Source organism: Tetrao urogallus (assembly GCF_951394365.1).
Source record: "Tetrao urogallus genome assembly, chromosome: 28".
Taxonomy (NCBI): domain Eukaryota; kingdom Metazoa; phylum Chordata; class Aves; order Galliformes; family Phasianidae; genus Tetrao; species Tetrao urogallus.
Genome location: NC_136841.1, coordinates 789,070 through 802,970, shown reverse-complemented (window position 1 = coordinate 802,970; position 13,901 = coordinate 789,070). Strand labels below are relative to the sequence as shown.

Below are 13,901 nucleotides of genomic sequence, written 5' to 3'. Positions count from 1 at the left end.
CATCTCAGCCAATCGCAAGACGGCGTTCTTCCGGCCTGCCCGGAAGAGCCGGCAGCCATCTCAGCCAATCGCAAGACGGCGTTCTTCCGGCCTGCCCGGAAGAGCCGGCAGGCAGAGGGAGGCGTGCTCAGTAGGCGGGTCTTCAAGGATGAAAGCCAATGAGGGCGGAACGATCGGCGTTGGGGGCGTGTCCGTCTGTGGGACTTCCAGCCAATGGGGCGCTCGGGGGGCGTGGCCGGGCTTCCAGAGAGTTCGGAGACGGGCGGCGGAGCAGCGGTGAGTGCGGGGGGGGGCATCGCCCCCCGCTGCCCCCCGGCGCCCCCCGGGCCCCCACCTCCCCCACCCCTCCCGCGGGTAGCGGCGACCCCGACCCCTCATTTCCCATCCCTGTCGGCCCGGCCCGAATATCGCCTTATCCCCTCGGGGACCCTCGACGTGTCCCCCCCCCCCCCCCCCTTCTTCGTTCCCCCCCCTTCGACGTGGTGCAGCGCTGTGACAGCCGCGGGGCGGGCGGCGTTGCACGGGGGGCTGTCACATCCCGCAACGGGAACAGCGACCCTGCCTGTTGTCCCCCACAACCGGGACACCCCCGGGGGCAGCCCCATCCCGGGGCAGCGCGGATGAGCAGAGATAAACCCTCCCCCCTTCATTCCCCCCAGCGCAACGTTGGGGCTTATCGACGGGCGGCACGCGGAGTGGGGCGGCTGTGGGAATGGGGAAACTGGAGGGGGGGGGGGGGGGAGGATGCGGGACACGGGGGTGACGCCTCCCCCTCGCAGCAGCGAGGACGATGGTGAAGGAGACGGGTTACTACGACTTGCTGGGCGTGCGGCCGGGCGCCAGCCTGGATGAGATCAAGCGGGCATACCGACGCCTGGCACTGCGCTACCACCCCGATAAGAACCCCAGCGAGGGCGAGAGGGTAGGAACCCCAAATCCTCCCCCATAACCCAGCTTCACATCCCCCCGTTGCCTCTGCCCCGCTCACCACCCTCTGTTCCCTCTCAGTTCAAGCAGATCTCGCAGGCCTACGAGGTGCTGTCAGATGCCCACAAACGGGCGCTGTACGACCGAGGAGGGGAAAGGGCCATGAAGGAGGGTGGGCCTGGGCAGCAGGAGCAGCCCCGGCTTCGGTTCCCCTATGGACATTTTCGATCTGTTCTTTGGAGGTGGTGTGAGGATGCGTGGCCGGGCGGACCGGCGAGGTACGGGCACTGGGGACACTGGGAACTGGAACTGAGCTGACAGCGAGAGCGAAGATGGGACCGGGTTGACCTGTTGGCTCTGGGGATGTGGCTGACCTGATGCTTCTAGGGATGGGACAAGGTTGACATGTTGGCTCTGAAGACAGGACAGGGTTGACATGTTGGCTGTGTTGGCTCTGGGGGATGGGATGGGGTTGACTTGTTGACTCTGGGGACGCCAGCACCCAGTTGGTGGCCCCCGGGCCACCTCGCTCCTCGCGGTGCACAGCCCAGCACAGTTCTTTGTCACCCTCATTACTTTCTCCACCTGCCCCTCTTCAAAGCGCCCTACCCAGTCCCCTGCTGTCCCCAGGCTGGGGTGAGTCACCTAGCGCTGCCCTCGGCTCCCCACGGCCTTGGGGATGCAGGGCGTGCAGGGTGCTCTGGTGACAGCAGGATGCTTTAGGCTTGGGTCATGCAAGAGGGGATGGCTCGATGACTTGCCAGGGCGCTTCTTGCTGAGGTGGCAGGATTTAATTGCAGGGCAATTAGGAGGTGAAAGAGAGCGTCCTGGCACCTCTGGGTAGGGCTGGTGATGAACAGCTGTAGCATGGCGAGGGCTGTGGGGCTGGGATGTGGGGCTGCCCCTGGGGTCTGCAGGATCCGAGCTTCCTTCTGCCGTGCGACAGCAGAGCAGTGACTGAAGGTGCAGGCCTGTTGCATGCAGCAGGGTGCCGATCTGGGGCTCTCCATCCTTCCAGGCAAGACGGTGGTACATCAGCTCTCCGTGTCGCTGGAGGACCTCTACAACGGCACCACGCGCAAGCTGTCCCTGCAGAAGAACATCATCTGCAGGAAATGCGGAGGTGAGGGCCTGGGGGGGACCGAGACAGGGGGTCAGCACCGTGCCCAGCCCTCACCCCCCACCTGCCCTCGCCCGCAGGCTGCGGGGTGCGGGAGGGCGCGCAGCGGCGGTGCCCCAAGTGCCACGGCTCGGGCATGGAGGTGCGTATCCATCAGCTGGGGCCCGGCGTGATCCAGCAGATCCAGACGGTGTGCTCCCAGTGCCAGGGCCAGGGCGAGTGGATCCGGCCCCGCGACTGCTGTCTCACCTGCAATGGCCGCAAGGTCGTGCGGGAGAAAAAAATCCTCAGCGTTCACCTGGATAAAGGTGAGATAGGGCTGTGCCAAGAGGGTGACCTGTGATAACAGCTCCGGAGCTGCGATCTGAGCTGTTGAATTCTCCCTGTAGGTATGAAGGATGGGCAGAAGATCACCTTCCACGAGGAAGGTGACCAAGTGCCTGGCCTGGAGCCTGGGGACATCATCATTGTCCTGGACCAGAAGGAGCATCCCGTGTTCAGGCGGAGCGGTGATGATCTGATTGTCAGGCGGGAGATCAGCCTGGCAGATGCGCTGTGTGGCTGCAGGCAGGTCATCCGCACGCTGGACAACAGGACCCTGCTTGTCGCCTCGCAGCCAGGTAGGATGGGGACGTGTGTCCCCGTGGTCCCGTCCTACACTGTCCTTGAGTTGCACTCTTCCCCAGCTCTACGGGGACGCAGCTTCTCCCCTTTTCCTCCACATCTGCACAAAGTCCCCAGCAAAAAAGCTGGAGCAGCGTGGGGGCACAGTGCGGTGATGCGCAGTGCGGTGGTGCACGGCGCAGTGACACTCATCCTCTTTCTCAGGTGATGTCATCCGACCTGGGGACCTGAAATGCATCCCCAACGAAGGGATGCCCGTCTACAGGAGCCCCTTCCAGAAGGGAAAACTCATCCTCAAGTTCGAGGTGAGGTGTGGGGTTGGGATGGGTTATGGACCCTGTGTGGCCGCCCCATGCCCACCTCCGTCCCCAACCCTTCTGTACCCACAGGTGAAGTTCCCCGAGCCTGGCTGGCTGCCCACCGAACGCCTGCGCCAGCTCCAGGCCTTCTTCCCACCCCAGGAGGAGGTGATGGCCACTGAGGACACAGAGGAGGTGGAACTCAGTGACTACACGTCCCATGGCAGTACAGGCCGGCGGCCGCATGGCGAAGCATACCACGAGGATGACTTCGAGGATGGCACCCGTCAGCACGTGCAGTGCCAGACCTCATAGCCGAGGCTGTTGGGGGCTCGTCCCATGCAGGGGCAGGGGGCAGCGCGGTGGGGAAGGGGCTCGGAGAGCCGTTGACCTTCAGGGATGTACATAGGTCACCTTTCCCACAGCACTCGCCCTTCTTTTGGAGCCATCCCCTCTCCCTGCACCAGGACAGCGCAGCCCTGGACTGATGCTGAGCGGGGGCCATGCTGCCTGCCTCAGTTTCCCTATCTACAGTGTGGGGCCAGGAGCATTGTGCCCAGCATCGGGCAGCTCTGAGCATTCCACACCAAGGAGATGGGTGGGGAAGGCTCCAGATCTGCTGCCCTCCACCTGCTCTGCCCTGCGCAGGGCTGAGGACCCCCACCCTGCAGCCCCCACCCCATGGGGTGATGCTGCCGCCGGTTCACTTGCTTTGCCCATTTCTTTCCTGCTGGAGCCTGGGTCTGGCCTGGGGAGCGGAGGGGGTTTTTCTCTTTCTCTTTGCACAGAAGGGGGTAAGGGGGGGACCTGGCCCTTTTTATTTATTTTTGGAATAATTTTAAGTCTGTTTTTTTTTTTGGGGGGGGGGGGGGGGGGGGGGGGGGGGGGCGAGAGGGGAAGGATGGGGAGGGAGGGTGGAGAGGACTTTGTATGTGGCATTAAAAGCGATCCTGACTCCTCCTCGTTGCCGGCCCACAGCCGCTCCCCCCCCGGGGGCAGCCTCGCGCACCGCCCGCTTTGATCTGCGGGCGTGCCTCAGTTTCCCCAGCCTTGCTCAGCAGGGAGGGGAGCCGCGGTCCTGGCCCTGACCCCCCCCGGCAGCCGCTGCTGCCCTCATAATCCGGGCCGTGCCCCCGCCGCAGGGAAAGGGCCCTTTGAAGCCGCCCAGCGCCAGGAGGAGGGGAGCCGGGCAGGGCCTCCCACTGCCCTGTCATTACCGGGGCAGCAGATGGGGAAACTGAGGCACGCTTCCGTCATCGTTCCCCTGCAGGCAGCCGCCAGGGGTCAGCAACGCAGGTGGGCTGCGCCGGAGCTCCATTGCATCCTTGGGGCTGGGGTTGGCAGAGACCCCGCAAACGTCACCTTGCGGGGGTTGAGCGGTGAAGTGAGACCCCCTCCCCTCCTCCGCAAAAGATGAGCTCAAATGCTGAGGAACGGGGGTCAAACCGGATCCCGTAAACCCTCCCCTCCTCCCCCTTTCACAACGGGTCAGTCCATGGACCCTGAAAGTCAAAACTGGAAAGGAGCGAGGGAGGGTCTTGCGGGGGATGGGATGGGATGGGATGGGGATGGGAGGGGGGGGTGCTCTGTTTAGAGGGTGGCATCGCGTGGGGAGGTGACAGCACCTCGCATCTGTCACCTCCTGAAGCCGGCGGCATTGGGATACCGCCCTGCTCGCCCAGTTGTGGGCACTGCTGTCCCCGGCTGCCCCAGGGAGCGCCGTGGGGACGGCTGTGTCACCGCGTCCCAAGCGGGGACACCGGGATGAGGGACCCTGGGGACCGGGCACGGCGTGCTGCCCCTCGGAAGGGGACCCAATGGGACGCGGAACCGTGGGGCACGGCGGTCCTGAGCCGTTATCTGGAGCCCACGCGGTCACGCTGTGCTCCCTGCGTAACGCCAGCACAGTGCCCTCCCTGTGCCCCTCGGCACGGTTGCAGTGCACCTGAAAACCCCTTCGTGGGGAGCAAGGAGCGGCGTGCAATCCTGCTCGAGCTCCAGTATGAGGTTAGGGGTGAAATCCTTGCAGTGCGGCCGCAGACAGCCCAGCCCACAGCTTGGCCAGCGGCCCCATGGCAAGGACGAGAACCAACGCATCTCAGGACAAAGCCCTGCTGCCCAGCCGACAGCATGGCGGGAGCTACCTGGAGACACCCTGGGGACCCCACTTCCAAAAAACGCATGACAAAGGCAGAGGGAGAAGGGTCGCAACCCCCCGTGGGTCACACATTCATCACCCGCAACACAAAGCGGCTCAGAAGCCCCCAGCCCCTCGCAGGGCTTTGTCTGCGGCAGATGAAAGGCAAGGGGCTGAGCGGGGCCCCCTCCCCAGCCGGGGGCAGCCCGGGGGTCAGCGGACAGCCGATTAGTGCCGGCTCGGGGGCACCCGAGCCACCCACAGTGAGCTTGGAGGGGGAGGGGGTAAAACCCTGCAGCCCCCTTTTGGGGGAACCCATCACCATCACCACCCGTGCACTTTCCAATCGAGCACCGCTCTGCATCCTGGGACCCACTCCAGCAGCCCCCCCCCCCCTTCCCTCTCCCCGAGCCCTGCAGAGCCCCCGCTCCCCTCCGCTCTTCGCACAATAAACAGAGGCTGAGAGGAGGAATCCGCCTTTGTTTCACTGAGCGGCCGCCATCCAACTCTTGGCGTGGGGTAGCCAACGGCTGGGACACGTCCTCTCTGTACCCCCCCATCACCAGCACAAGAAGCGAGATGGGACCCCCAGGCCGCCCCCTCGCCATCCAGATGTGCACCCCCGTCATCCAGATGTGCAGCTCCAGCTGTTGGGGCACAGCCCCCATCGGGGCCCCTGCTGCCATCTCCGCTTTCACCACCGGCGCTGCTGCTTCCCCTCCCGCCCGGGGTTCGGAAGAGAGACAAATTGGAGCCGTCCCCTGGGCGGCTACGAAGAAAGAGGATATTCCTCTGGATCGGAAAACCGTGAGGGCCGAGGGTTGGAACTCATGGTTTTCATTAAGAGCTGCTCGAGGCGGATCGTTTCTGTTACAAAATCTCCGGGGAGAGAAACGAGTTCGGCTGAAAGGAGGAGGGGGTCGGCAGTGCCCACCACCCATCATCGCATGGCCGGGTCTTGGGGGGGGGGGGGGGGGGGGGGGGGGGGCAGGAGGGGGGCATGGAGCAGCTCCTGGTGCCACCCGGTCCCGTTACAGCACGGTGACGTCAGGAGCCGGCAGTGGTCCAGATCCCGGTGTGGGGGGAGATTTAAGGCGCATTCCAGGAGCAGCACCTGGAGGCACAGCGCTACCCCCATCATCCCCTCTTCACAACCCCCCCCCCTCCCTTCCTTCCCAAAGCTGTAATCCCACTGCTCTCCCCCATAGAGGAACCCACAGCGCTACCCCCCCCTCCCTTACCCCCCCCTTTGCGTCACCCCAAAGGCATCTGCAGCCGCTCCCGTCTTCCCAGGGCACAGCTTTTGTTTCCCATCCACTCCTGGTAAAACCCTGCTGCCACCACTGACACACCCAGGGAGCAGCAGCACAGCACCCCCTTTGCCCCTTGCCCCAAAGGCTCCCAGCTTACTCGGGGTTTGCTGCTTTACTGTTGGCTTTCCCCCAAAGAATCAGAGTGCCGAGGGCAGGATGCTCACCAGGAGGCACTCAACACCCCCACCGCCACCTAAAATCGGGACAGTTTGCCGAGTGCTCCTCATACCCCCATGCAACAAACAGCACACTCACCTCGTGGCCGAAAAGAACCCCCCCCCCCCCCAATTCCATCTCATCACCCACCCCGGGGCCGTTAACACAGCCAAGACAGCACAGGGGCAACCCAGCTGGGACCACGAGCATCACCTCATGGCAGCGCTTGGTGTTTCCTCCCCTCTAACCCCCTCCAGACCTGCACCCATAGGGGCTCTGTGCTCTGGATGCCCCGTGCTTCCCACGCAGGGATGCGCCATACGGCATCGCCCAGCACCGCCTTTGCCCCCGGCCCTTTGCGCAACGCTGGGGCTGTGGCACGGAGCTGGATCAGCACACGCAAGCAGGGCCGGGAGGGATGGGGATAGCAATGGGGATTGGAGCTTTATTAGAAACAGGAGAGGGGAAGAGGGGTGAGGAGACGTTCCCAGGGGTCGGAACTGCACGGCACCGCCGGATTGGAGCTGTTGAGTGTTTCCATTCCATTCAACTATTCACAAATAAATACCGGGAAGGGAGCAGAGCGAGCAGAGCTGCAGGGGAGGGTGAGGGGTGCAGCACCGGGTGTGAGGTCAAAGTGAATCAAAAACAGTTATAAAAAAGAAAAAAACAACAACAAAAACCACCAGAAAACATCAAACCCAAAGGATGGGGTGCTCCCCAACATCCCGCTGCTCAGTGCACCCCCACAGCCACAGGGAGGGGGGGGGGACGGGGACACGGGGCAGGTACAGGGGAGCAGGGGGACACAGGACCACAGGAAAGGCATGGGGAGGGCAGGGGGGGGCTGGAGCCGTTGTGGGGAGATGGTTGGTGGCGTGCGTCACTCCCGGATGTACACTCTGGTGCAGACAACATCATCAGCTGTCATGGTCTGCAATAAGGAGCACTGGTCACAGCCCTATTCCAAGAGTTTCTCAGCATGCACCCCCATCACCGTCCAACCCCCCCTTTGCCCCCCACTCACCAGGATGAGCTCCCCATCATTGGTCAGCTCTCGGGACCAGCCCGTCCGGGGTCCCTCGCCCTTCAGCAGCCGCTGCTCACACACCATCTTGTTCTCACTCTCCCACTTGGCCAAGCTCTATAGAGAAGAGAGAACAGCACTGGTTGCGGGGTACGGGGGGGTGGAAGAGGGGAAGCAGCCCCCAGCCCCATCAGGCACTACGATCCATCACCACCAAACAGATGGGGCCGTTTGTCCCCACAGCCTGCAGTTGCTGGACACGTGTATCACCTGGGGGCAGGGGGAAGGACTGCATGCTGGATGTGTGCACACGTTCACACACACAGCAGTGAGCGCGCACACATCCACACACACAAACGGGTGCAGCTCAGCCCACCTTGCAGGGCCGCCCGTCCACCGTTTGCTCCTCGAACTCCTCGCCGATCCTGAAGCTGATCTCAGTGGTGCGCACGGTGGTCGAGGTCTTGATGTAGAAGCTTTCACCGTCCTGCTTGATCTCCACCGCTGGCTTCGAGGCCGCAGCCACCGCGATCTTCCTCAGCATCATGTTAACGCCTGCAAGCAGGGACCGGTGTCAGAGCGACCCCTCCCACATCCCAGACCGCCCAGCCCGGTGTGTGACCCATGGAGGGGAGGTTAAGTGCCTCTCGGGACGGCGGTGACGACGACCCCCGGCTGTGTTCCAGAGCTGCGCCGAGCTACAGATGCTGCTGCTTTTCTATGGAATTGGTTGCAGATGGGGGGCACGAGGTCGTGCAAACACTCCCCCCTTCCCTCCCCTGCACTCAGGGCTCGATGCCATAAGCCCCTGCAGAGCGCACAGGGGGCACGTGGCTGCCCCCTGCCCCCCACTCCACGACTTGGCAGTGACACAGCTTGGGAGGACCCCGAGCTCTGCAGACAGCACAACATGGAGGGAGGAGGTGTGTGTGTGTGTGGGGAGGGGGGGGTGCATGAACCCCCCTCTGCACATCTGGGCCACATCTGGTGCTCGTTACCTTCAGGCAGGGGGGAGCTGTGCGGGCTCCGGATGTGCCTGAGGGTGATGGGGAGGCGCGCGGGGTGACAGCGGGGACATGGCGCAGGGCTCCCGCCCTACATCTGGAGGCCAAGGGGGGGGGGTCTCACACCCATCATTACACCCTCGCAGCCCCCTCCCTTCTTGCTAACCACAATGCAGCTGTGGCTTTGTCCCCACTCCCCTACGGACTCATCCATCACAGCCTGAGCCCTGGGCTGTCACCCAGGCAGCCCCGCTCCCCAGGGAGCTGCTCTTTGGGGACATTGTTCCCATGGTGTGACCCTCGGGCAGCTGAAGGCAGCAGGTCGGCTCTTGGCCAGGACCCCACTGCCCCCTCCCCAATCCCATCCAGCCCCACGTGCCCCCAGGGATTGGGGGGAGGGCAGGAAGCCCCCGCAGACAGAGCAGAGCATCCCTGGAGGAGATGGAGCATCCCTAGAGGAACAAACCCTGCACCGGGGACAAATGCATCCATGTGGGGCTGTTCCCACCGTGATGCTAAAATGCAACGATTGCACCATCCCCTGTGTGGGCATGAGGACAAAGTGTCCCCCTAAGGCAGTTAGGAGCCACGGAGGTGGCACAGTGCCTCCCGGGGGAGGGGAGGAGGTGGGTTTCACCCAGGGCCGGGGGTTGCAGGAGCCTCATGCGCTGCGTGGGAAAGGCAGAGTGCTGCGCTGTGCCCGACAGATTGATTTTCCTGATGAGGTTTCCCCGCACCACTTCACCGGCGGTGATGGAGGGGAGAGAGGGAGGAGGAGGGGGCGAAGAGGGAGTGAAATCCAAGAAAGTGATAATTATACTGAAGTATTTGTTACGTATCCCCTAACTTGGAAAATATTCTGCTCCAGCGACTCCTCGGCGGGTGGGGAGGGGTCAGGCAGAGGAGAACAGCAGGGGGGGGCCCCAGTCCTGCCCAAAACCTGGGACCCCCTTGGTGTCCCCATGCACAGATTCCAGCTGAGGACCCGCAGTGCTATGGGGGTGGGAAGTGGGGGACAAACCAAGCCCTGCAGCCCGGAGTTTTGGGGTACCACACTCCATCCCATTGGGTGCGACCGGGGTGTGGGATGGGGGGTGCTGGGGGGGGGGGGGGGGGGAGTGGGGTGTCCATGCGAAGGGGGTAATGCAGGGAGAGCCTGGGGGTGTGCAGCCCGGGGGTTACCACTGCGGTGGGGAAACTGAGGCAGGCAGAAGAGAGGAGAGGGGCTCAGGCTGCAGCTGAGGGGGGGGATCCGAGCTGTGCCTCAGTTTCCTCACGAGGAAGAGGAATGGAGCGGGCTGCGAGACGCGGGGGTAGGGAGAAGCGGGGCCGGGGAGCTCTCCCGAGCCCTGGAGGCTTTACGTGCAATCCCCGACCCGCACTGCTGGAGGGATCCGGGGGGCGATGAGAACCGGACTCCCCCCGCTCCTCACCCATCCCGGGACTCGCACTCACCCAACGCTTTCAGCAGCTCTTCGAAGTTCTCCGAGCTCTTCATCTTCCAATTCCCGGAGAAATTGGGCATCGCGGCGAGAGGGGGGCACCGGGGAAGTGGGAAATGGTGCTAAGGAGGAGCAGGTGGTGGAAACGCACCGAGGGGCACCGGCACCTCCGCTCCGTCCGCTCCGCCGGTACCGGCACCGCCGCTCTCCCGCCCCGCAGCCGCTCAATCGGGCTCCGGCCCCGCGCCGCCGTTTTATGGCCGGGCTCACCCGCTCCGCCCCCGCCCCGGCCCCGCTGCCGGCGGAGCCCCGCGCTCCTCTCACCTGTGGGGCCGAGCACCGGGACGGCCCCGGGGAGGGGAGGGGGGGGGGGGGAAACGCAGGCGGGGGTTGAGGTGTACGGGCACCCCTCCATCGTCCCCAAATCTTCCATCGTTCCCCCAAAACTTCCATCATTCCAGAAAACCTCAATCGTTTCCCAAAACTTGCAGCATCTCCCAAAACTTCCAGAACCTCTCAAAACTCCCCACGCGCCCCCCCAAAACTGCCCTCATCGCCCCCAAAATTAGGCGCCTCCCAAACCACCTGCATCTCCCTAACCCAAGCATCCCCCCTATAACTCCCCACAAAGGATTAATCTGCCCGCTCAGCCCTGATCTGCCCACACCTCCCTCATGCCTGCATCCCCCCAAACTGCCCACATCCCCCCAAAGCTTCCCACGTCCCCCCTACATCCCTGTCATCCTCCAGCTGTCCAAATCTCCCCAATACTTCTCGCCTCACCCAATCAACCTCCATCCTCCCGGTTTCCCCCCACCTCCCCAAGACTTTTCACACCCCCCAAGTCTGCCTGCAGCCCCCCAACAGCCCTGGGGATGGATTATTGCCCAGCTCTGTGCCAGCTGGGTGCTTTGCATGTGCTGGTGTGTGCCAGGTGTGCACGGCTCTGTGCGCGCACACGCATGTGTGTGCAATGTGTTGCATGCATGTGTGCTTGCAGCGTTTGTGCACGTGTGCAGCTGTGCTCAGCCTCACTCCATCCGAGCCCCATGCCCAGAACAGAACCCTCTGGTCTGCGCGGGGCTGAGGAGAGTTTGCTTTGGCTGCAGGCCGGTGGAAAGCAAGATTAACTGCTAATGTGAGATTAAAGCCCTGATAGATTGGGTCTGCTCAGAGCGTGATGAATTGTTTGCTGGGGTTTCTCTCTGGTGAGATGCCTGAGGAAGGAGCTGCGTGGGGCACATTGTGCCGTGGTGCCATCCCAGCACTGCACAATAAATGACGTTTGGGTCACTGGCAGCCCTGAAATGGAGGGAGATGGATTTTGTGGGTGAAAACAGACTTCTGTGCAGTGATGGACACCCTCAGTCGTGTCCATGCTGCCACTGTCCCCATTGTCTGCAGGAGAGCAGACTGCCCCAAGGGTCCAAGGTTTGGCACGTTTGGGGTACATAGGGCACCCAACAGCTGGAGATCTCTCTGCACAGCCCCATGTGAACCAGCAGTAAAGCTGAGCTCACTGCTCACAGCTTGGCAATTGCCTTCCAGCTCCCTCCTGCCCATCGGGAAGATCCTGAAACCCCTCTTACTGAGAGAGCTGCTTCCCCTCCTCCTGGCCCCGGCTTCCTCGCCCCCAAATTTCTGGGCTGTGATTTTCGTGAGCCAAGCCCTGGCTTGCAGCATGCCTCTAATCCCCCGAAGAACAGGATTTGTAACAAAGGGCTGACATAACCTTACCTACAGCGTTGCCGATGCTCCGTGGGCTGCAGGACGGGAAGCATGGGGGAAAGGAACAAACCCCACACTGCACCCAACCCCACGCACCCCCAGGCAGAGCTGGAGGGGTCTGACAGCGGGTCACCACCGTCCCTTTTCATCCTCGTGTAACAGGATCTGTGTCCCCTCTGGCACAGGGGGGATGAGTGATGCTGAACGTTTACCCCCATATTTGGAGAAAGAGTGAAAAAAAAAAAATGCCATATTTCCAGGAGAACCGGCTGCAGGGGAGCACGGGTGGGGTGCTGGCAAAGCTGCAGACCCTCACACTGAGCCCCCAGGACGCAGCTGGGCAGAACCCCCCAGGCAGCCCCACATCTGGAAGGAATTGTATGGGGAAGGGTGGATAAACCCTCTCTCCGTTCCCCTCTTCCTGGCCCACGAAACTCCGGCTCCGGCTGCAAACCCGCGTGGGGCTGCTTGTCCCAGGATGGCTGAGCATAGAGACAGGGATTACACTGGAGCCACGGAGCTCCCACACCCGGCTGCACAGCTGGATGAGCCACTGGAAACAGCTGGCACTGCAATGCACCACAGCAATCCCAGCAAACTGCAGCCATCTGAGCACCACTGCAGCCCCCCCAGCGCCCCCCATCCGCGTGGAGTGACCGCAACGATGGCCCTGAGCCCCTCACAGGGAGCACAGTGGTGGCACAGCACCCATGGGACCCCACAGTGGTCCCCACTGGAGCCCCTACCCCCATGCTATGACCCCCCCCCCCCTACCCCCCAGGAGCTCCATTAAGCATCTGCCGACAAGATGGGGCCGGACCGCATGGTTCTCATTTCCAGACGTAAAAACTTTTTAACGGTCGGCCATTTATAACCCAGATTGTAAACTCCCACCCCATTTTAATTGCTTCCAAACGCAGCCAGACACAAAGGCACCCGGCCTCTCCAATGCCTCCTCACCTTCCTTTGTGCTTGGGGCCACAACAGCTCTGTGATGGACACACACTGCATGAGGCACACATGCGTGGCTGCTTGGTAGCGTGCTGCCCGCTTCTCTTCCTCCCCCCACTGTGTAGCTTGGGCATCCCTCACTGGCACAGTGAATAAATCCTCAGTGTTTAAACAGAAAAAGAATGGCTCCCCCTAGAATTCCCCCCCTGTCTTTGCTGTCTGGCCCAATCCTTTGCATCAGGGCCCCGCTGTCCCCTCCTAGTGACCCAGACGTCCCCAAACCCAGCAGATTTTTAACGAGTGTCTCTCGCTCAGCCGCTCTCGTCAAGCAGCCAAACATCTGGAGGTTGGGAAGTGTTTTATTCCGGCCACGATTGTCGTTCCCACCCCTTATCCCTGCCTGGGACATGCTGAGAGCTGAGTATAACAGCATAAACACCCCAAAACACTGGAAAATGTGACGTGCATTCAGGCCCGTCTCATTCAGCTACGCATGGGGATGCACCGGCCAGGCTGGCTGCACTCCCAGGGTCTGCTCAGTACCGGCATCACCCACCAGCTGGAGCTGTAGTGATGGAGGAGGTGCACAGGGATAGCAGCCTGGGCTGGGCATGTTAGTTTTGGCTGCCCCACTCCTCATGCAGGGAAGGGAGTGAGAGCTAAGGCTCTCTCCTGCTGCCACCCCAGCAGGACTCTGGAGCCCATGGCCAAGGGAAAAACAGCAGTGGGGGCTCAAGGGTAAGTAAGATCTAGCTGGTTTCCAGTCCGCTCTGCCCTGGGCACGGCACATCCACCAGCTAGAGACAGTGCCAGCATGTTGTTTTCATCCTGCTGTTAAGAGAGAGCACAACCTACCTTAAGTCAGGACCCCCATTTTGCTCCCCAAGCCCTTCTGCTCTTCCACTCCCAGTCTCTCTCCACGACAGGGCTCAGGTGCAGATAAGGGGTCTCCCAGCTGGGGACAGCTCTGTCCACACAGCCCAAAATAAAGGGAGGAACCTTGGGCTCTGCACACTGGTCCCAACACTGCTGGAACTTTGCAGAGCCCTGGCTCATACCTGGGCATGAAGAAGAGGCGTAGGAAAGGTCAACACAAAGCAGCTGCTGGCAGGTGGTGGGTGACAGCTCACAGCAGTCACCCCAGGCATCAAGGGCCTGCTTGGAGCCCAGGGG

At 62.5% G+C, this 13,901-nt stretch overlaps 2 protein-coding genes across 2 annotated transcripts; one reads left to right on the top strand and one right to left on the bottom strand.

The window, feature by feature from the left end:
- Positions 1-158: 158 nt before the first annotated feature.
- Positions 159-3,285, top strand: LOC306956296 (dnaJ homolog subfamily A member 1-like; the record flags this gene model as incomplete). Its single annotated transcript, XM_079547660.1, is given in 9 exon segments — positions 159-276; positions 780-922; positions 1,009-1,101; positions 1,103-1,205; positions 1,946-2,050; positions 2,128-2,355; positions 2,437-2,667; positions 2,876-2,976; positions 3,061-3,285. Coding segments are annotated over 9 exon segments (1,347 nt in total).
- Positions 3,286-7,459: 4,174 nt separating this feature from the next.
- Positions 7,460-10,132, bottom strand: CRABP2 (cellular retinoic acid binding protein 2; the record flags this gene model as incomplete). Its single annotated transcript, XM_079547658.1, has 4 exons — positions 7,460-7,510; positions 7,604-7,720; positions 7,980-8,158; positions 10,063-10,132. The coding sequence occupies 4 exons, from the start codon at positions 10,130-10,132 to the stop codon at positions 7,460-7,462; spliced, it is 417 nt and encodes a 138-aa protein (XP_079403784.1).
- Positions 10,133-13,901: the final 3,769 nt, after the last annotated feature.